This window comes from Oncorhynchus tshawytscha, linkage group LG19, assembly GCF_018296145.1.
Source record: "Oncorhynchus tshawytscha isolate Ot180627B linkage group LG19, Otsh_v2.0, whole genome shotgun sequence".
Taxonomy (NCBI): Eukaryota; Metazoa; Chordata; class Actinopteri; order Salmoniformes; family Salmonidae; genus Oncorhynchus; species Oncorhynchus tshawytscha.
This window is the reverse complement of record NC_056447.1, coordinates 10,286,750-10,309,987: the sequence shown is the minus strand read 5'-3', so window position 1 is coordinate 10,309,987 and position 23,238 is coordinate 10,286,750. Positions and strand designations below refer to the sequence as shown.

General features: G+C 43.6%; 1 protein-coding gene across 2 annotated transcripts in view; it reads left to right on the top strand.

Moving 5' to 3' along the window:
- The first annotated feature begins 4,073 nt into the window (after window positions 1-4,073).
- The window catches only part of LOC112218347 (apoptosis-inducing factor 3), a 23,085-nt gene continuing 3,920 nt past the window's right edge, over window positions 4,074-23,238 (top strand). For both annotated transcript variants that reach the window (XM_024379060.1, XM_024379059.1), the window contains exons 1-17: window positions 4,074-4,447; window positions 5,017-5,107; window positions 6,287-6,396; window positions 6,529-6,638; window positions 6,823-6,867; window positions 7,105-7,186; window positions 7,301-7,413; window positions 8,015-8,101; window positions 8,466-8,557; window positions 8,758-8,888; window positions 9,053-9,168; window positions 9,319-9,390; window positions 9,508-9,571; window positions 9,747-9,823; window positions 11,980-12,097; window positions 13,994-14,092; window positions 14,168-14,243. In XM_024379060.1, coding sequence (XP_024234828.1) covers window positions 4,432-4,447; window positions 5,017-5,107; window positions 6,287-6,396; window positions 6,529-6,638; window positions 6,823-6,867; window positions 7,105-7,186; window positions 7,301-7,413; window positions 8,015-8,101; window positions 8,466-8,557; window positions 8,758-8,888; window positions 9,053-9,168; window positions 9,319-9,390; window positions 9,508-9,571; window positions 9,747-9,823; window positions 11,980-12,097; window positions 13,994-14,092; window positions 14,168-14,243 — 1,499 coding nt within the window. In that variant the 5' untranslated portion in view covers window positions 4,074-4,431. The remainder of the gene's footprint in view (window positions 4,448-5,016; window positions 5,108-6,286; window positions 6,397-6,528; window positions 6,639-6,822; window positions 6,868-7,104; window positions 7,187-7,300; window positions 7,414-8,014; window positions 8,102-8,465; window positions 8,558-8,757; window positions 8,889-9,052; window positions 9,169-9,318; window positions 9,391-9,507; window positions 9,572-9,746; window positions 9,824-11,979; window positions 12,098-13,993; window positions 14,093-14,167; window positions 14,244-23,238) is intronic.

Below are 23,238 nucleotides of genomic sequence, written 5' to 3'. Positions count from 1 at the left end.
TGCAAGTTGAAGAACACATCCCAACCGTGAAGCACGGAGGTGGCAGCATCATGTTGTGGGGGTGCTTTGCTGCAGAAGGGACTGGTGCACTTCACAAAATAGATGGCATCATGAGGTTGGACAATTATGTGGATATATTGAAGCAATATCTCAAGACATCAGTCAAGAAGTTAAAGCTTGGTCGCAAATGGGTCTTCCAAATGGACAATGACCCCGAGCATACTTCCAAACAAAATGGCTTAAGGACAACAAAGTCAAGGTATTGGAGTGGCCATCACAAAGCCCTGACCTCAATCCTATAGAACATTTGTGGGCAGAACTGAAAAAGTGTGTGCGAGCAAGGAGGCCTACAAACCTGACTCAGTTACACCAGCTCTGTCAGGAGGAACGGGCCAAAATTCACCCAACTTATTGTGGAAGGCTACCCTAAATGTTTGACCCAAGTTAAACAATTTAAAGGCAATGCTACCAAATACTAATCGAGTGTATGTAAACTTATGACCCACTGGGAATGTGATGAAAGAAATAAAAGCTGAAATAAATCACTGTACTATTATTCTGACATTTCACATTCTTAAAATAAAGTGGTGATCCTAACTTACCTAAAAACAGAGATGTTTTACTCTGATTAAATGTCAGGAATTGTGAAACACTGATTTTAAATGTATTTGGCTAAGGTATATGTACATTTCCGACTTCAACTGTAAGTATGTATGTATTTTTTTATATATATATAGTGGATTGGAAGTGATGCAGACAATTACATTGATGGAAGCTACAATCTATCTGCAATATTAAAGGTGATCTACCCACTAATTTGCAATAAAAAAAAAAGAAATAAAACAAAAACACCATCTCACAGTAAATCTTCAGCCGCCATAAACTATCACATGCAACACATTTTGCCATCCTACTGTGCCTTTTGTGTATAGGCATATGTCTTAAAAGGGATGTTGGGATTACTGCACAGTTTCCCAGACCAATGCATAAGTCACCCCAGCATGAGAGCTCATTCTTCACATGCAAGTCCAGTTCAGGTGTCAAATGGTCTGGCCAGCCATGGGAGGCAGCAAAATATGTACATAAGAAGGCAATGCACATCAGCACTTTCCAGATGGCATTTATTTTGGCTGTTGGACACATGACATGTGACAGTCCAGTTCTATGGTGTCTCTGCCTGTTGTAACTGCAAGTGGGGCTTATGGTGGAGTGGGCCTATTGAGGACAGTTCTGGGAGATTCAGGATGTTGTTTTTTATTTTACCTTTATTTAACTAGGCAAGTCAGTTAATAACAAATTCGTATTTACAATGACGGCCTACCCCTACCCCGGACGACGCTGGGCCAATTGTGCGCCGCCCTATGGGACTCCCAATCACTGCCGGTTGTGATACAGCCTGGAATTGAACCAGGGTCTGTAGTGACGCCTCTAGCACTGAGATACAGTGCCTTAGAGCACTGCACCACTCGGAAGCCCATTGCATTGACATTGGAGAAGTGCAATTCCTATTACATGTGAAGGCCCACTAAGTTTATGGCATTTCTCTTCAATGAGTGTCAGGTTGTGTTGGTTCACATGCCTTATGTGCTAGTCATGTGTGTTTGCATCCTCCCCATACACCATGATGTCACAAAGTCAATATACATTACCAAAAATATGTGGACACCAGCCCTTCGAACATCCGATTCCAAAATCATAGGCATTAACATGGAGTTAGTGAGGTCGGACACTGATGTTGGGCGATCAGACCTGGATGGCAGTCAGCGTTTCAATTCATCCCAAAAGGTGTTCGACGGGGTTGAGCTCAGGACTCTGTGTGGGCCAGTCAAGTTCTTCTACACCGATCTCGACAAATCATTTCTGTATGGCCCTCTGTGGGCATGAGGGCATTGTTATCCTGAAACAGGAAAGGGCCTTCCCCATACTGTTGCCACAAAGTTGAAAGCACAGAACCGTCTAGAATGTCATTGTATGCTGTAGCGTAAAGATTTCCCTTCACTGGACCTAAGGAGACTAAAAAAACAGGCCAAGACCATTATTCCTCCTCCACCAAACTTTATAGCTGGCACAATTTGGGCAGGTAGCAAACTTTATAGTTGGCACTATTTGGCTGCCATCCGCCAAACCCAGATTTGACTGCCAGATGGTGAAGCGTGATTCATCAGTCCAGAGAACAAGTTTCCACTGCTCCAGAGTTCAATGGCAGTGAGCTTTACACCAATCCAGCCAACACTTAGCATTACGCATGGTGATCTTAGGCTTGTGTGCGGCTGCTCGGCCATGGAAACCCATTTCATGGAGCTCCCAATGAACAGTTCTTGTGCTGACGTTGCTTCCAGAGGCATTTTGGAACTCGGGAGTGAGCGTTGAAACCGAGGACAGACAAATTTGACAAATTTCAGCACCTGGTGGTCCGGTTCTGTGAGCTTGTGTGGCCTACCACTTTACGGCTGAGATGTTGTTGCTCCTAGACATTTCCACTTCACAATAACAGCACTCACAGTTGACCAGGGCAGCTCTAGCAAGGCAGAAATTTGATGAACTGACTTGTTGGAAAGGTGGCATCCTATGACGATGCCATTTAAAAGTCACTGAGCTCTTCAGTAAGGCCATTCTACTGCCAATGTTTGTCTATGGAGATTCCATGGCTGTGTGCTCGATTGTATACACCTGTCAGCAACGGGTCTGGCTGAAATAGCAGAATCCACTAATTTGAAGGGGTGTCCACATACTTGTGTGTATATAGTGTATAAGGCAACTCCAGGGCAGAGAGCCAGGATGGTGGACATGATTGTCTGGAAGAAGCAATGTGCCAGCTCAACCCAAACAGGACAAAAAGGCACCGGAACATCCCAATGTGCATCACAATACAGTGAGCCAGCAGAAGGTCATGTTGGATTCAGGCAGATGTATTGGACTAGCAATGAATCAAAGCTCACTTCTAAATGATAAGGAGGTGACTTAACAGACCAATCCTGGAGGCGCAAGTTATACCACAGTGGGGGCAAGTTGTTGAGCTAGGGAGAGGGTGTCAGAGTCCAGGATTCTCTTTTCTTTAATTGGAGCATCCCAGTTGTCTTAAAGATCCTCAAAGAGGCTGGTGACTTGGAATGCTTGGTGTTGCCATGGCAAGTAGTCTGTTGCCTTTTTATATATCCAGACAAAGGTATTTGAGTGTATATGATGGGCATATTAGATTTATAACACAGTTGAAGTACACAAAAATAGTGTTGAGTACAGGTCATAAGTGCGGTACACAAATCTGGAAAAAAAGTATCTAATTTAAAACGTGTACTTCTACAGGTGATTAAAACACCATTTAATGGTATTGTGGAAGCCATATTGGATTTTGGATACCAAATTGGATTTGGAGTCAAGTCTAGGAGTGGCCTCTAACGTAATTGCAAGTGTAGGGGCTGAACATATAGAATCCACAGAGGAACAGTTAACTGGAAAACATGACAGTTTTCAGAGTCTGAGATCACTTGCCTTAGAGCCGATTCCCGTAGCCACAACATCATAAAACGTGTAACTTTATGCATTTTGTCAGGCAGGCCATACAGCACTGAATTAGAGCACATTTGACTTGGAAAGTTGTCTATTGAACAGTTACCAAAGAGTCAACTTCATCATAAATATTCAAAGTTGATATATATGCCTATTGTATCTGTGTGGTTACAGGTTTATATCTCCAAAATGCTTTAATATATTCTAAGGCTGTTTTGTTTTTCATGTATGTGGGGCAGACAATTTACTATTTGTATTTCACATTTTTGCAATATCAAAGCTTGCAATATTGGGTTACATGAGTTTATGTGGCCCGCTCTCACAACAAATTATTTCCCATTTGTAATTGGCAATGAAACAAATTTTCACAACAAAAAAACAATTTCATTATGGCCATTGGCCTCAACCAACATGATGCTAAAACATTGATTTTGTAACGATGATTTGAATGAATGAGCAACCCAAAGGTTTACGCAAGTTGTGCATTCTTACTCATTCATTGTGAACGTTATAGTGCCTCGTCAGCCTTTCTCTATGCTGCTGTTGTGTCACACAGAAAGGCTTGCTCTTCTCTTCAACAATAACGACTAACGACAAAACTCTAAGCAAAATCAAACATTACCGGATCTACATCCAGTTATTCACTTTAGATTGTTAAAATACAGTTATTTTTTGTGCAATATTTTCAGTGCTCCTCAACTTTTCCTGCACTTTTACCGACCTGTCAAATCATCGAGGGGCCGAGGGATGAGGGTTGGAGCAGGTTTGGTTGCAGAGGAAACGGACTATTGTCCCATCGCGATAGGTGCTTTCAGCTAATGCAAAGACTGCCTCCAGACACTTTTATAAAACAAACTTGAATTCTTGTCACATGTTCGTTGAGGACTATTGAGGAACGTCTGTAATTACTGTAGAATCAACGGGATGTCTGGAAGGCCACGTGAGTACCGTTTTTTGTGTTAAAAAAAGATTTAGTAATGGTTGAATGAGTAGGCTAGACTGGTGCGTAAAAGTCCGCTCACGACTCACCTGTCAAATCATCCAGCACATTGTAAAGGCTCTCTCTCATGCGTTGCGTAATTCTCCTGTGATGTTGCAGGCAGGTGGATTGCCCATTCTGCTCTACTGTAAATTGTAATCTCGCTGTGTTATACACCATGTTCATGTGTTTTAGAAACTATGAGAGAATGACATACTTACTCACACACCTACAACATCCTTGGGTACATTTTTAAATAAGTTAACCACTTTTTTTATAGGAAATAAGATGTTTGTACAAGCACACCTGATACGTTTTCTTCTTGAATATTTGGTTATCTTACTTTCATGAGCAGTTTATGGAGAGGACAGAGTTGACAATAAACCCAGATGTCTTTTGTCCTCTTATGTGAGTCACCCTTCATACACACACAAAGAATGGGTCAACAACTTCTAAAACTCCTTTGTGTGTGTGTGTGTGTGTGTGTGTGCGCGCGTGTGCGCGTGTGTGTGGGGGGGGTGTAATCACAGATTGTAGCGAGTTGCTGGACGTCGACCCAGACGAAGCTTCTGAAGAGCTGACAGAGGTGGTGTGTCTGGAGTCAGAACTAAAGGACGGACAGTAAGAAAGAGAGGGGAGAGGGGGGGGAAGAGATATATATATATATATAAGACAGATGGTGTGTCTGGAATCAGAACAACAGAATGGTCAGTAATAGGGATGTGGCATATTTTTTTTAAATAACGTTTAAACCATAATTTCCTTTCTTATTTAACTTCTCAAAGTATTCTCAAACAGGACTTCTTTCCACCTGTTAACGATGATGACGTAGTGGTGGAGAGTCGACTACAAAATAATTGATTCCTCGACTCCCATTTATGAGTGTCAAGATTCTTATTCCGCTAAGAATGGACTCCTATGATTCAGTATTTTTGGAACAGATGGGACTGATTAGTTGCCATACTTCCGACATCACAAACACACGCATGGAGAGACAGAGAGAGAGGGGAGGGGCACAGTATAGGCAGGGGGGCCACCAGGAAGACAAAGTCAGAACTGCGAACTAGGCCTATTAAATCGGCAATCAAAAGCTGTTTCTCACAATGGAATGCTGTACCCCAACATTTCTAAGCTTGCAATGTCTCTCAACTTCAGTAAAGCCGGGCCTATCATCAATGAATAGGCTAGGATACTAAGAGGAGCTAGATGAAAAACTGGGTGATAGGCAAGCAGTTAAGCGATTGGGTTAGTAACTGAAAGGTTGCTGGTTCAAATCCCTGCGATGATTAGGTGAAAGCTGTCGATGTGCCCTTGAGCAAGAAACTTAACCCTAATTGCTCCTGTAAGTCGCTCTGGAAAAAGAGCTACTGCTAAAATGACACAAAACAAACGTCACACACAATGCATGTGCACGTGTTCTGTTCACAGGTTCTGTTCACAGCGTGGTAGCCAGGCACCCAGATAATGGAGAAGTTGAGCCTCGCGCTTAAGTGCTCTAAGTTGTTGCGGAAATTGACCTACTATGCTGTTTACCATCTACATCATAACGATGAATTACCTTTACACAACTTTCCCCAGGCCTTTATAGCCTATCGCCTAGTTAGGCTATAACACAAAAAAATAATATGTTTTGTGATTCAAATGTTTGGGTATTTTCTTAAATTTAAGGATCCAAGTTTCATCACACCCTATTCAGTTAGTAGGAGGGAAGAGAGGATGGAGATAGAGAAAACATGGGTCAGAAAGCACAGAGAGACAGATCAGTACACGTTGTACACACATTCGTTTGTGTGTGTGCAGGATGATGGAGGTGGAGGTGGGACTTCACAATGTTCTGTTGGTACGGAGTGAAGGCATATACAGCGCCATCGGCAACCAGTGTACACACTACGGAGCTCCCTTGAGCAAAGGTGAGGAAGTACAGTCAGTGTGTGTGTGTGTCCCTGTGAGTGCATGTTTTCCAAGTCATGTACTGTACACAATGTATTGGCTGTTATAATAGTGTATTGTGTGTGCATGTGTGTGTGCGCGTGTGTGTGTAGGGGTTCTATCAGGGCACAGGGTGCGATGCCCGTGGCACGGTGCCTGCTTCAACATCCAGACAGGAGACCTGGAGGAATACCCTGGCATGGACTGTCTACCCTGTCACACGGTAGGGAGGGAGAGGGTGGCAGGGAGGGAGAGGGAGGTAGGAGAGGGGAAGGGAGAAATATAGAAAGAGAAACCTTGAGGAATACCCTGGCAAGGACTGTCTGCCACAAGGTGGGTCTAACAAACAGACAGACAGGCAGGCAAGAAGACAGGCTTTGATTGACTTTGTTTGATATATTTTTCAGGTGAAAGTCGAAAACAACAAAGTGTATGTGTCCGTAAACAAAAAGGTAAGCATCACTTTTAAAAATCGCATTGCTTTTATTAAATGGCAGAATATTACAACATGCTGCATTTGCTGTTAAGCTGAAGCTCTCAATTTGGTTTTGATTTACTGTTACTGTTGCCTTAACCATGTTATACAGAAACAGTAAGAGCTGAAAAACTATTTGAGTTAGTTATAGATGGATCATAAAGCAGTTATGAATTCTTTATGTCACTCTATGTCATGTGGTGTTTGTGTGTAGGCAGCGAGACAGACCAAACGAATAAAGAGTATGGGATCCAGAGTAGAAGGTGTCATCCACACCATCCTACTGCTCGGGGGAGGTGAGAACGGGATACTGGGGCTCAGTGTGCGTGTGTGTGCACAAGTGCCTTGTGTGTATGTGGTTGCTTGCGTGAGTGTGCGTGATGGTGTGCTCTCTTTCTCTGTAAGCGCAGGGTCTGCGTCGTTAGTGTGTGCGGAAACTCTGAGACAGGAGAACTTTGGAGGCAGAATCATCATGGTAACGAGGGACAACCTTCTGCCCTATGACAAAACACGACTCAGCAAGGTAAATTACCCAAATTCTGTATCTTCTGCAAAATTCCCAGGTTTTTCCAGAAATCCTGTTTGTAGGATTCCAGATTTCCTGCTCATTCCCTTCTTATTCTGGGCTCCTGAGTAGCACAACGGTATAAAGCACTGCATCTCAGTGCAAGAGGCGTCACTGTAGTCTCTGGTTTGAATCCAGGCTGCCTCACATCTGGCTGTGATTGGGAGTCCCATAGGGCGGTGCACAATTGGCCCAGCGTCGTCTGGGGTAGGCAGTCATTGTAAATAAGAATTTGTTCTTAACTGACATGCCTAGTTAAATAAAACCTTCTGGGCATCAACCAACCAGGATTTCTGAATAACCTGGGAGCATAACCAGAACTCTACAACCCTAGAGCTTACCCTCCCAAATCCTTACCTTATGTTTCTATTCTGGTAGGGGCAAAGGTCATGGGGTCAGAGGGGAGGTCAAGCCCTATAGATCTATAAAAAAAAAATTGAATAGATGGGTAACTCATTCTGGACTTTTAAAATGTAAAAAAATAGTCCTAAAATATGTTTTTATTCTTTCTAACCGTCACTTAGTTGGGTTCGAGTAACACATCATTGTACCCCCCCAGGTAATGAATGTGGAGGATGACAGCATTTTGCTGAGGAGGATGGAGTTCTTCCATAAACACGACATCGAGGTGTGGCTCCGCAAAGAGGTGGATACAATATAGCTTTATTTATATATTATTACATTAAACATATTATATACATTATACAATATTATACATAGTCCTCATTCTCCTGGCCTTTACTTTCTCTTGCGTTAATTTAGGAAGGATGAGTTTCTTGAACAAATTATTCTCAAGATTCTATTGGAATTCTACTATTCGAACAGATGACCTCAAAGGGTTAATTTAGATAACATGGCTCTCTCTCACTATGTTTTCTCTTTTGTGCTCATTAACCTGTAGTATATCTGCCTGTATTTACAGCATATGAGTGCACTATATTTATGGCCATTGCTTGGTTGTTTGCAAGCTCTCAGAAGCCTTCTCAAGTTCTGTGTTATTGTCATGGCAGGCCATGTCGTTGGACACAGAGAAGAAGAAAGTAACATTTGATGACGGTTCAGTCCAGAGCTACGACCAGCTCCTCATATCCACAGGCTGCAGGTGTGTACATACTCACACAAACACACACACACAAACACACACACACACACTAACACGCATGCATGCAGAGAACACTAACCCCAAAATGGTCACCATTCCACCCACCCCAGAACACAGCAGTAGTTAGAGAATGGGAATAGGAATGTCCATTCTACTTATTCTAATTCTGTGTTCTGATCCATTCTAATTCTGTTGTGTAGAGCGAAGGGTCTGGAGTGTCCAGGTAAAGACCTGGAGAATGTAAAGATGCTGGAGACACCAGAGGATGCAAGGCAGATACATGTTGCCTGTATGGGCTGTCATATCGTGATCGTGGGGACATCCTTCGTTGGTACATTGTCTCATTCAGTCTCAAATTGACACTTTATGCCCCAACAATAGTAGTGCACTACTTTTGTCCAGACCTCTGTCTTTGTGTGACTCTGGTCAAAAGTAGTGCACTACACTACGAATAGCCCTGATCTGTGTATTTCCCTGGCTGTGTGTTGTGTTTAGGCATGGAGGTGGCATCCTATATGACAGACAAGGCCTCCAGCATCACAGTGATTGGCAGCAGTGAGCTACCCTACCAGAAGACCTTGGGCCCTGAGATTGGCAAGGTCACCATGATGGTGAGAGACAGGAGAGGGCGCTCCGAACCCTCCTTTTATTTAAGCTTCCAATGTATAACTAAGCTGCATTTAAAACTACTTAGAAGTCATCTTCCTTTCTGCCTCCTCACCCCTCTCACCTCTCATCCCCTCCTTGTGTTGTGTTGACAGATGCTTGCAGAGAAGGATGTGGCGTTTTATATGAATGACAATGTGTCAGAGGTCCGCGGAGAGAACGGAAAGGTACAGTAGAGAGACCTAGCTGTGTCCGTGTCCTGGTAACATGAAGACAATCCCATTATAGTTGTATAGCTGTGTTGGGTTATTCAATGAGAATATAATGTGTTTGTCTCTGTGCAGGTAAAAGAGGTTGTGCTGAAGAGTGGGACAGTCATTCCTGCTGATGTTTTAATAGTTGGCATAGGTATGTACAACACAGGACAATTATTACACTTTAAATTCAGTATACTACACAACCTCATAAAGACCTACTACTGTATGGCAAATCTGAACTATAAAGACTTTATTTTCTTTGTACATCTCATACTTTCCTCTCTCCATCTCCTTTCTCTCTCTTTCCTGTATCTCCCTCCCTCCAGGTGTGATCCCTAACTCAGAGTTCCTGCAGGGTACTCCCATAGCGATGGACTCTAAGAGCTCAGTCATAGTGGACAAGGTGAGCTCCAATTGGATGGCTGAATAAAGCATGTTGTTGTCCTACTGAATCAAACCAAGGGTTGCTTTGTTTGTTAATAGTAAGAATGTTGACATCTAATTTGTGGCATTTGTTGTAGCTTTATTTGTGGGGGGTTAGGAGTAAATAAAGCTTTACTATTTTGATGGTATGTAGGTTCTATGTTAGCCTAAAGGCCTGGCTGATAGCAATATTGAGGGAAGGTATGCAGCCGGCTATACACTCGTATCTCCCGTGGACCAGTTCGTACAACACATTTTTTTTCTCCATTCAGGCTGTAAAGGCATCTGTTTCCTCCTTAACTACATTTAATGGTGAGGGAAAATATGCATACTTTCTTTATGAAGCACCACTTTCCACCACCATTCTAGAGTGGCTAATGCTAGTCCCAAATGTTTGTCACGGCTGTTGATTGAAGAGGAGCAAGGTGCAGTGTGGTGAGCGTACATGTTCTCTTTAATAGAAAAGACGCCCAACAAAACAATAAACACTACCAAACAAACCGTGAAGCTAAAGGCTATGTGCCATAAACAAAGTCAGCTTCCCACAAAGAAAGGAGGGAAAAAGGGCTACCTAAGTATGGTTCCCAATCAGAGACAAGATAAACAGCTGTCCCTGTTTGAGAACCATACCCGGCCAAAACATAGAAATACAAAACCATAGAAAAACAAAACATAGAATGCCCACCCCAAATCACACCCTGACCAAACCAAATAGAGACATTAAAAGGCTCTCTAAGGTTAGGGCGTGACAATGTTGCATAGCGTGTTCAGCCAATCAGGTTGCAGCAGTCCATTTTTTTTCTCCTCTGGTCTGATAGTCCGTGAAGCATGGTGCTTCATAAAGAAAGTATGCATATTTTCCCCGTTTTTAAAATGAATTAAATTGAGTTAAGGAGGAAACCGACGCCTTTGCAGCCTTAATATAGAAACCGGTCCACAGGAATACGAGTGATTAGCCAGCTGCACACATTCCCTTTGAAGGTAAGATGAAACAACTCAACATCACCATCTGCCGACCTTTGGGCTAGCTCTATGTAGGCTATATGACAGTGTTTATAGGGAGAATCTCAATTTCATACTCCTCGCGTCCTCTTTCCTTGCCTCCTTCTCAAAACCAGTTGGGGGGACCTCTGGCTTTGAGGTGGTGTGGAGAGAGATCGTGAGGAATATGCAATTGAGATTCTCCCCCAGAGTTTCTTTATAGAGTGTAACTATCAGTGATGTAGTGGAGAAAAACGCTGATCACCATTCACCAGTGTTGGGGAAGCTACTCTGAAAATATAGTTTACTAAACTACACACTGGAACAAGGTAAGCTACACTAAAGCTACCCTCAAGAAGAATATAGTTTACTAAACTACCAATTACTTCACACTGGAACAAGGTAGGCTACACTAAAGCTACCCTCAAGAAGAATATAGTTTACTTAACTAAGGATAGTTAGAAAAAGTAGTTCACTACATCCAAACTACTAAATTATCACATCTAAATCTAATGTCATAGACTACAAATTGCAAGAACAGATCACTTTGGAATCAGATGTTAACAGAATGTGTACTTTCGCCTATGAAACATAAAAGTTTCAAATGAGATTAGGGCAGGTCTGATGCTGAAAATAAATAAATACTTCACCCATATGTCAAAAAGTTATGAATTACTGAGATTTGAATTTAGTTCCACTACCACCAAGCTACTACAAAATGTAATTAAATTACTAGTTGAACTATAAGTAGTTCACGACTCCCCAACATGGCCATTCGGGGTTAGTAAAGTAACGCTCTAGAAGAAAAAGAAACGCACACCTATTAAGACGAGGTGCTGGCTAGTGGAGTAGAAAACTTGAAAATAAAAGAGAGCCGCGATTACAGACACCTGTGTCTTCTGACACTATATAAACGAGTTATCCTGCAGTGTTTGTGATTACAGCCTGATGAAGACAGCTTGGCTGTCGAAACGTTGGTAATTACATTATTGCATCTGAGCTCCTAGAGTGTGCGGCTCTCTTTTATTTTCTAGTAAAGTAACGCTCCCTATACTTTCAATGCATTGTTCTGCAAAAGGTGTTGACATGCGCTTACCCTCCACTACACAACTTGTTACTATACTAAGTGTGTGTGGTTCCTCTCCTCTCCTGCAGTGCATGAGGACCAATGTTCTTGAAGTGTTCTGTGGAGGAGACCTGGCTACCTTCCCCCTGACAATGGCCAAAGACCAGAGGGTCAATATAGGACACTGGCAGATGGCACAGGCACACGGTAACTCACCCAGGCCAATTTAAACACATGCATCAGGCTTTTACTTTTATTTTGTATTTCTTTATTTAACTAGGCAAGTCAGTTAGGAACAAATTCTTATTTACAATGACAGCCTACCCCGGCCAAACCCAGACGACGCTGGGACAATTGTGCGCCGCCCTATGGGACTCCCAATCACGGGCGGATGTGATTCAGTCTGGACCTTTGCTGTTATATGGCCTCAATAATCTTTCAGATCAAAACATCTAAAAAGCAAACCTTGTTTGTGCAAAGGTCTCTAGGGTTTGACTAATGTGGGTTTTACTGGGCTTTTACTTAAAGTACCAGTCAAAAGTTTGGACACACCTACTCATTTAAGGGTTTTTCTTTATTTGTACTATTTTCTACATTTGTAGAATAATAGTGGCGACTTCAAAACTATGAAATAACACATATGGAATCATGTAGTAACACATTTACTACATGATTCCATATTTAAACAAATGTTATATATGAGATTCTTCAAAGTAGTCACTTGTTGCCTTGATCACAGCTTTGCACAATCTTGGCATTCTCTCAACCAGCTTCATGAGGTAGTCATCTGGAATGCATTTCAATGAATAGGTGTGCCTCTTTAAAAGTACATTTGTGCGTTTGAGCCAATCAGTTGTGTTGTGACAAGGTAAGGTTGGTTTACACAAGATAGCCAAATTTGATAAAATACCAAGTCCATATTATGGCAAGAATATTTCAAATAAGCAAAGTCAAATGACAGTCCATCATTACTTTAAGACATGAAGGTCAGTCAATCTGGAAAATTTCAAGAACTTTGAAAGTTTCTTCAAGTGCAGTCACAAAAACCATCAAGCACTATGATGAAACTGGCTCTCATGAGGACCATTACAGGAAAGGAAGTCCCAGAGTTACCTCTGCTGCAGAGGATAAGTTCATTAGAGTTACCAGCCTCAGATATTGCATCCCAAATAAATGCTTCATAGAGTTCAAGTAACAGACACATCTCAACGTCAACTGGTCAGGGGAGACTGCGAAAACAGGCCTTCATGATCGAATTGCTGCAAAGAAACCACTACTAAAGGACACAATAAGAAGAAGAGACTAGCTTGGGCCAAGAAACCTGAGAAATGGACATTAGACCGGTGGAAATCTGTCCTTTGGTCTGATGAGTCCAAATTAGAAATGTTTGGTTCTAACCGCCGTGTGTTTGTTTGTGATCTCCACATTTGGCTCCTACCGTGAAGCATGGAGGAGGAGGTGTGATGGTGCGGCGGTGCTTTGCTGGTGACACTGTCAGTGATTTATTTTTAATTCAAGGCACACTTAACCAGCATGGCTACCACATCATTCTGCCTGGATGCACCATCCCATCTGTTTCGCATTTAGTCAGACTATCACTTGTTTTTCAATAGGTCAATGACCAAACACACCTTCAGGCTGTGTGAGGGCAATTTGACCAAAAAGAAGAGCTTTATCAGATGATCTGGCCTCTACAATCAACCAACCTCAACCCAACTGAGATGGTTTCGGACAAGTTGGACCGCGGAGTGAATGAAAAGCGGCAAACAAGTGCTCAGTATATGTGGGAACTCCTTCAAGACTTTTGGAAAAGCATTCCAGGTGAAGCTGGTTGAGAGAATACCAAGAATGTGCAAAGCTGTCATCAAGACAAAGGGAATCTAAAATATATATTTTGATTTGTTTAGCACTTTTTTTGGTTACTACATGATTCCATATGTGTTATTTCATAGCTTTGATTTCTTCACTATTAATTCTACAATGTAGAAAATAGTAAAAAATAAAGAAAACCCCTTGAATGAGTAGGTGTGTCCAAACTTTTGACTGGTACTGTATATAGTTGCTATTGATTTTGATGTTGCTGTGTGTGTGGTGTTGTTGTAGGGAGAGTAGCAGCCCTGAACATGCTGAATATACCCACTGAACTCAACTCTGTCCCTTACTACTGGACCGTCCTACTGGGGAAGAACATCAGATACACAGGTAAGCCTATCTACTACACACACCTGAACATACCTGAACACACACTAATCATTTGTGTATATGTGTCCTTTGCAGGCTATGGGGAAGGATACACTGACATCGTGGTAAAAGGGAAAGTGGAGGAACAAAAGTTCCTGGCCTTTTATATCAAGTGAGTCAACAAAAAACGGCATTGTTCAAATGGACGTGTGTGTGAAAATGTGATGTCTGTATGCGTGTCTGTATGTGTTTGTATGTATGTGTGTATACTTTAGCATAAGATGTGTGTGTATGTGTGCATGAATGCATGGCAGGGTTTCCATTAGCCTGTAATTGGTGGCCTTTGGCCTATGCTACTGTTGATTTCAAAGACGGAGGCTGTTTTCCTTGAAGTAGAACAACAGTTAGAGAGCCTATATTGCAAAGCCTACAAGGCAGAGCTCCAGACTGCAACCATTTAGTCACATTTTGTGACCTTTTGACTTGGCTGTGCCAGTAAAAAATGTATTGGTCGCATCGGTGGGAGCTGCACATTCCTTCACATCACTCAAAACGTCCTATTTTTTAGGAGGCTAAAACCATGATTTGGTCAAACAGTAAAGTACATTATCCTCATTATTCCTGTAATGAAAGTGTCTGCCTGCCTGTTAGATTAATACATGGCTCCTAGCTGTGGGTATTATCTGTAGAGATAGTGATCTAGTAGTTGGGTTTTGTTTCAACATTAAATGTCCTGTTAGATTAATACATGTCTCCTAGCTGTGGGTATTATCTGTAGAGATAGTGATCTAGTAGTTGGGTTTTGTTTCTACATCAAATGTCCTGTTAGGTTAATACATGGCTCCTAGCTGTGGGTATTATCTGTAGAGATAGTGATCTAGTAGTTGGGTTTTGTTTCAACATTAAATGTCCTGTTAGATTAATACATGGCTCCTAGCTGTGGGTATTATCTGTAGAGATAGTGATCTAGTAGTTGGGTTTTGTTTCAACATTAAATGTCCTGTTAGATTAATACATGGCTCCTAGCTGTGGGTATTATCTGTAGTGTTACTGAGCTAAAGTGTTTTGAGTTTCCACTTACTCCGGTGCTGAATTATTAGTTTAAATTAGCCTATGATATTAGAGCACATAAAGATGCAGGCAAATGCATCTCTGTTGAACAAGAAAATGCAGACCACTGTGCAACTCACTATTCAGGTAGGATGCCATTTTTGAACTTCAATGTATTAATATTTTCGTATTTATAATAATTTGTTTAATCATTATTATTATTATTGTATATAATTGTTATTATTGTAGGCCTACTTATTAATCTAAACCAGTTCATCTAAACCAGTTATTTAAAAATGCTAAACGTATTTTGTTTCAGTCTGAATTAAATTAAGTTCGATCTGTCTTTTTAATTGTGTACTCTGTATTTAATTTAAGATAGGTTATAAGTAGGCATGTTGTAAAATAAATAGGCATGTTGTAAAATAAATATCATTAGCCTATTGCTGTTAATTTTTGGGGTACAGTAGGCACAAGTGTTTCTTGGTAATTGCTGCAAATTAGCCTGTTAAACTTTGTTAAGGTTTAAACCAGTTCGGTTGAGCTATTGTCCTTGGGCAAATTAATGTTTGTGTTTGCCGCAATATAATATCCTTCTCGTATTTGTCCTATAAACAACGGCTTGACTTACTTTTGATATTACCCTAATGAATTTTAGAAACTTTTGCGAAGTTTTGGTGTGGTGCAGCATTTAGCCTAGAGTCGTGGCCAAAAGTTTTGAGAATGACACAAATATTCATTTTCACAGTCTGCTGCCTCAGTTTGTATAATGGCAATTTGCATATACTAGAGAATGTTGTGAAGAGTGATCAGATGAATTGCAAAGTCCCTCTTTGCCATGCAAATGAACTGAATCCCCCAAAAACATTTCCACTGCATTTCAGCCCTGCCACAAAAGGACCAGCTGACATCATGTCAGTGATTCTCTCGTTAACACAGATGTGAGTGTTGACGAGGACAAGGCTGGAGATCACTCTGTCATGCTGATTGAGTGCGAATAACAGACTGGAAGCTTCAGAAGGAGGGTGGTGCTTGGAATCATTGTTCTTCCTCTGTCAACCATGGGTACCTGCAAGGAAACACATGCCGTCATCATTGCTTTGCACAAAAAAGGCTTTACAGGCAAGGATATTGCTGCCAATAAGATTGCACCTAAATCAACAATTTATCTGATCATCAAGAACTTCAAGGAGAACGGTTCAATTGTTATGAAGAAGGCTTCAGGGCGCCCAAGAAAGTCCAGCAAGCGCCAGGACCGTCTCCTAAAGTTGATTCAGCTGCGGGATTGGGGCGCCACCAGTAGAGCTTGCTCAGGAATGGTAGCAGGCAGGTGTGAGTGCATCTGCACGCACAGTGAGGCAAAGACTTTTGGAGGATGGCCTGGTGTCAAGAAGGGCAGCAAAGAAGCCACTACAGAGATTGGACTGCTGAAGACATTTTCTCATTTTCTCTGTTGAATCCCCTTTCCGATTGTTCCGAGAGCAACTCGTCCAACCATCCAGGAACAGTTTGGTGACGAACAATGCCTTTTCCAGCATGATGGAGCACCTTGCTATAAGGCAAAACATCAATATTTTTTCTCAATTCCCATTGAGAACTTGTAGTCAATCCTCAAGAGGCAGGTGGGCAAACAAAACCCCACATATTCTGACAAACTCCAAGCATTGATTGGAGTGGGCTGCCATCAGTCAGAATGGGCTGCCATCAGTCAGGATGTGGCCCAGAAGTTAATTGACAGCATGCCAGGGCAGACTGCAGAGGTCTTGAAAAAGAAGGGTCAACACTGCAAATATTGCCTCTTTGCATCAACTTCATGTAATTGTCAATAAAAGCCTTTGACACTTATGCTTGTAATTATACTTCAGTATTCCATAGTAACATCTGACAAAAATATCTAAAGACACTGAGGCAGAAGACTTTGTGAAAATTAATATTTGTGTCATTCTCAAAACATTTGGCCATGACTGTACTATACTGCAGGCCTATGACATGAAGGTAGTGCGCTCCGTCAATTGAACTTGAGGTGAGGAAGAATGTTTTAGGCCTACCAGAGTTACTCAAACAAACTAACAATATAATGCTTATCTTTATAAAAAATATTCTGATTACAATTTTGGGAATTAGCTTCCTTCTGTATACTTATATCTGTATAGTAGACGCAGTAGCCTGACAAGTATAAATAAGTTAAATCATTGTTTTAGGAAAGTAAAAACCAATAAAATGATAGGCTATAAAGTTATGCATATTCTTTACATTTACTTAACAAGGCAGGTCAGTTAAGAACAAATTCTTATTTATAATGACGGCCTACCCCAGCCAAACGCTGGGCCAATTGTGCACTGCCCTATGGGACTCCCAAGGACTGCCAGATGTGATACACCCTGGAGTCGAACCAGGGACGCCTCTTGCACTGAGATGCAGTGCCTTAGACCGCTACGCCACTCGGGAGCCCCAAATGCATATGCTACACATCGAAACACAAGGAATAGTGTTTTTGTAATATATTATATAGTCTGTGAGGACACGTAAATGTGGCTCATTTATCCATTGATGGCACTGGCTGCGTGGCCTAATGTGTTAAGCACCCACTGCATATGGATGACCGGGTACATTTCTCTATTGTCCGATAAATTAAAATCTTCCCCTGGTCACTTGTCTGGCACAAAATTTTCCAGAAAACCTGGTGCATGTATGTATTGTGGCAAACCTCTTCAAGGTTATGAGCGTTTGTCACAAATTAAGTGGGAAACTGTCACCAAATCACCCCAGAATGAGAGTTCTTTCGAACAGGACCCTGTGTGTTTGTGTCTCCGTCCTGGTCCACCCAAGCCGTAGGCAAGGTCAAGGATAGCAGGGTTCGGTACACGAATCGGGTTCTCGGTAGGTCCAGGACCAAACGCCAACAGGTAAGTCCAAAACAGTCCAGCTCATACACGGTAAATCCAGCCAATATCTATTGTCTCTTTCTCTACGGTTCATAGATCCTTCCAGCCCTCTCTCTCTCTTCCTGTTTTTTCTTGACCCTTTATCTGTGGGTCAGCTCCACCTTCTGAGGGTTCCCCTTGCTTCTGTGACTTGTAGTTTTGGCAGTCAGCCATTTTGTGATCTGTAGTTCTGATCGGGGTGGCCATTTTAGTGGTCGGGCAGAGCCCGTTTATTAGTTCTGCTCTCACATATCTGAAATTTATCACTCGACCCCCTTCTTTGCCACACATCTCCCCCCCTAGATCCGACCCCCTAGGTCGGGCTACTGCAGCAAAATATAGGGGCATGCGGGATAACCCATCCACATTTCCCATTTCCTTCCCTGCTCTGTGTTTTAAGTCAAAGTGAAACAGTTGGAGACTCCAAAACCACCACATCACCCGAGCGTTCTTCTCTTTAGCCCTATGCATCCAGGTGAGTGGGGCATGGTCACTAATGAGGGTGAAGTGGTGCCCCAGCTGAAAGTATTTACGGCTTTCTAGAGCCCACTTTACTGCCAGCGCCTCTTTCTCAACGACTGAGTAGTTGGTTTCCCGTGGTTCCAGCTTCCTGCTTAAAAACAGGATGGGGTGTTCCACCCCTTCTACCTCTTGGGATAGCACTGCTCCCAAGCCAACCTCTGAGGCATCTGTCTGAACCACAAACTCTTTCTCAAAGTCTGGTACCACCAGCACAGGATTACAGCAGAGAGTCTCCTGTAATGTCCTAAATGCTTTTGTGGCCCTTTCATCCCATTTGACCATGTTTGGCCCTCTGGCTCTAGTCATGTCGGTGAGTGGGGCGGCCACTGTGGCATAACTTGGGATGAACTTTTGGTAGTAACTGGTCAGCCCTAGGAAGGCTCGAACCTGCTTCTTATTTACTGGTTTCGGCCATTCTCTAATTGCCTCCACCTTCTTACGTTGTGGTTTGATTAATCCTCTTCCCACAGTGTATCCCAGATACTCTGTTTCCTCTAACCCCACATAACACTTGGCAGGGTTCACGTGAGCCCTGCCTTTCTAAGGGCGTCTAACACCGCCTGTACCCGGGGTAAGTGGGATTCCCAATCTGGGCTGTAGATCCCCACGTCATCTAAATAAGCTGCGGCGTATGCTTGGTGCGGTTTTAGGACCTTGGTCATAAGCTGTTGAAAGGTGGCTGGGGCCCCGTGTAAGCCGAATGGCATGACGGTGTATTGAAACAAACTGCCAGGTGTTGCAAAGGTGGTCTTTTCTTTGGCCCTGGGGCTCAGAGGAATTTGCCAGTAGCCTTTTGTCAGGTCCAGGGTCGTAATGTACCGAGCTTTACCAATTTTCTCCAGTAGTTCGTCTACTTGGGGCATGGGGTAGGCATCAAACTTGGAGATTTCATTTACCTTCCGAATGTCGTTACAGAACTGCAAAGACCCATCGGGCTTGGAGACCATCACAATTGGGCTAGACAACTCACTATGTGAGTCCTCGATCACTCCAGCTGTCAACATTTTCTCTATCTCTGCTCTAATCGCGGCCTGTCGAGCCTCGGGTACCCGATATGCTCATGCTCACTTTTCTCCCTGGTAGGGAAATGATATCATGAGCCGTAACCTCAGTTCAGCCGGGTACCTCTGAAAACACATCTCTGTTTTTCTGGATCAGGGCCTGTACTGGTGCTGGGGACAGAGTAGGTGAAAATTTACTTTGGCTGTCTCCTGAGTGTGTGTGGGGTATGTGACCATTAGTGTTTCTCTCTCTCTCCATGCTTTTAACAGGTTTATGTGATAGATCTGTTCCTGGGGCCGTCGACCTGGCTGTCGGATCCAATAATTAACTTATCCTATTCTCTCCAGTACTTCATATGGTCCTTTCCATGTGGCTAGTAGTTTGCACTCTACCGTGGGGATCAGCACTAACACCTTATCTCCCGGTTGAAATTCCCTCAGGGTAGCCTGCCGGTTATAAGTGTGCCGCTGGTGCTCTTGTGCTTGTCTCGTGCTCTCTGACGTTGGGCATGACTGTGGCTATCCTGTCTTGCATTGCCGTGACATGCTCTATGACACTAGTATATGGGGTGGATTGGTGCTCCCAGGTTTCCCGGGCGATGTCTAAGATTCCCCAGGAGTGCCTCCCATAAACCAGCTCAAAGGGAGAAAACCCCAGCGAGGCTTGAGGAACCTCTCTAATGGCAAACATCAGATACGGCAACATGCAATCCCAGTTTTCCCATCCTTATCGATTACCTTCCTGAGCATTGACTTCAGGGTCCTGTTGAATCTCTCAACCAGTCCGTCTGAGGATGGTAAACCGATGTCCTCAACTGTTTCACCTGCCACAATTTACAAAGGTCCGGGACATAAAGGGGGTCCCCTGGTCAGTAAGGATCTCCTTTGGAACCCCTACCCTGGTGAACAAGAGCTCTAATTCCTTGGCAATATTTTTGGAAGCCATCGTCTGAAGGGGAATGGCTTCTGGCATAATGGCATAATCTAGAATGACCAGAATGTATTGGTGCCCTCTGGCGGATTTGGGTAGTGGGCCCACTATATCCATCGCTATCCTCTCAAATGGCGTTTCGATTATGGGGAGTGGCACCAACGGGCTTCTAACAGCTGGTCGGGGAGCTGTTATCTGGCACTCCGGGCCTTCTCCACAATGCCGAGCCACTTCAGCCTGAATTCCTGACCATTAAAACCTCCTTACAATCCGGTCTCGGGTTTTATCGATACCAAGGTGTCCACCCAGAATGTGCCCATGAGCTAGATCCAGAACTGTCCTCCGGTACCGGGTGGGGACCAACAACTGTTCACCCTCATCAACCCCTATTTTTGAGAATCTGTACACCAAACCCTTTTTCATAATGAAGTGGGGAAAACTATTAGGCATCATCCCATCATTTATCGGAGTACCATCTATGACCTGCACGTCTGCTCTGGCTTGCTGCAGGGTTGGATCCTGGTTTTGCGCCGTCCCGAAATTAGTCAAGGACCCTGCCAGGTCTGCTGGTTCTAGATCATCATCCTCTGGTTTCAGATCGACCCCAGCCCCACTAGTACCGGGCTGTTCGTTATCAACGAGGTTTGCCACTTCATCCTCATCCTCCCCTACTAGCACCTGTGAGGTTGGTCCCTGGGAGACCTCTTTTCTTGGCTTTGGTTGAAGACCCCATGCTTCAACTTGCTTGGTCGGGGTTGATGGCTTCTCAAATATGCCATTCTTTTGGCCTAACTTCGCAAAGTTAGAAAAGTATCTACCCAATATTACATCATATGGCATCTTTGGGACCACGCCGATCTCATAATCCAGCAGACCGTCCTCTGTTTGTATGCTCACTAAGGCTGTGGGGTAAAGACGGGTATCCCCATGAATGCATGTAACACTGATATCCTGACTTGTATCCAGTTTATGAGTTGGCACTAGGTTTGCAACGACCAGGGTTAGCATACTGCCGGAATCCAGCAGTGCTTCAACTTCTTTCCCTTCAACCTTCACCCTGCACATATGTTTGTTTCTTGATCTTTCAAGTAGAGTGGTTACAACAGGACATGCATACCATATATCATCTTCTTTTTCACTGAGGTTACATTGCTTCTTTAATAGGGCAGTAGGCTGCAATATGTCCTGGTCGATTACAATTGTAACAGATTATAGGGGTTCGGGGGGGAGACCTCCCGGTTTCCGTTTTTTTCCTTAGTGTCTCGGCCCGATTCTGATTCTTTCCTCATGGCCCCACGCTGCTCTCTTCCCCCTCCACCTGTTGGGACAGTCTTACCCTGTCCGCTGGTTCGCCCAGGCCTGGGGAATGGGAATCTTTCCTCCTGTGCTTACTCAGCTGTTCCTCCGTACAATACCGTTCAACCAGGCCCACGAGATGGTCGGTGGAAAGTACCTCGTTCTGGCCAACCCATCGTCGCACTTCTTGGGGTAGACCTCGCTGAAACTGGTTGAGTACGATGGTCTCGACGATCTCTGTGGAGAAACGGGCCTCCGGTCGCAACCATTGCCGTGCCAGGTGAATCAAGTCGAACATCTGTGTTCGGGGAGGTTGTCCAGGTCGGTAGGACCACTGGTGGAAGCGGTGTGCCCTCACGGTATCGGTCACTCTCAGTCTAGTCAGAATCTCTCCCTTTAGTTTATCGTAATCCTGTGCATCTTTCAACTTCAGGTCGAAATACGCTTTTTGAGCGTCCCCTGCCAGGTATGGTGCCAGAAGCCCTGCCCATTCTTCTTTTGGCCACTTTTCCCTCTCTGCAGTCCTTTCGAAGGTGGTAAGATATGCTTCCACATCATCCTGTGCAGTCATTTTTTGAAGAAAATGATTGGCCTGCCTCTGGGTATTTGCAGCTGGTAATTGAACTCCAATTTGGCCCGCTAGCCCCTTTAGGCCTTCTCTTAACTCCTGGGTGTTTCTCTCTTGCTCTTCTCTGAGCAGCTGGTTGGTCCGGTGCTGGACCTGTAACGTGTCCTGGTACATTCGCATTGCATCCTGATGAGCTATTTGTTGAGCTCTAGTTGCCTCTTGTTGGGTGGCCACCGCTTGTAACAGGGCCTGTATGGCTCCCTCCATACTTATTTTCCTGAGAAACTGTCCTAACCAAACAAACCACAAAAAAACCTGACTCCCCTTTGGAGTGCTAACTGAACATTATTTTTTTTTCTACCTAACCAGCGGTATGGTTAGACCATTACCCGCATTCTCCACCACGTGTGGCAAACCTCTTCAAGGTTATGAGCGTTTGTCACACATTAAGTGGGAAACTGTCACCAAATCACCCCAGAATGAGAGTTCTTTCAAACAGGACAGTACCTGTGTGTCTGTTTCTCCGTCCTGGTCCACCCAGGCCGTAGGCAAGGTCAAGAATAGCAGGGTTACGTATACAAATCGGGTTCTCGGTAGGTCCAGGTCCAAACGCCAACAGGTAAGCCCAAACAGTCCAGCTCATACACGGTAAATCCAGCCAATCTCTATTGTCTCTTTCTCTATAGTTCATAGATCCTTCCAGCCCTCTCTCTCTCTTCCTGTTTTTTCTTGACCCTTTATCTGTGGGTTGGCTCCACCTTCTGAGGGTTCCCCTTGCTTCTGGGACTTGTAGTTTTGGCAGTCGGCCATTTTGCGATATGTAGTTCTGATCGGGGTGGCCATTTTAGTGATCGGGCAGAGCCCGTTTATTAGTT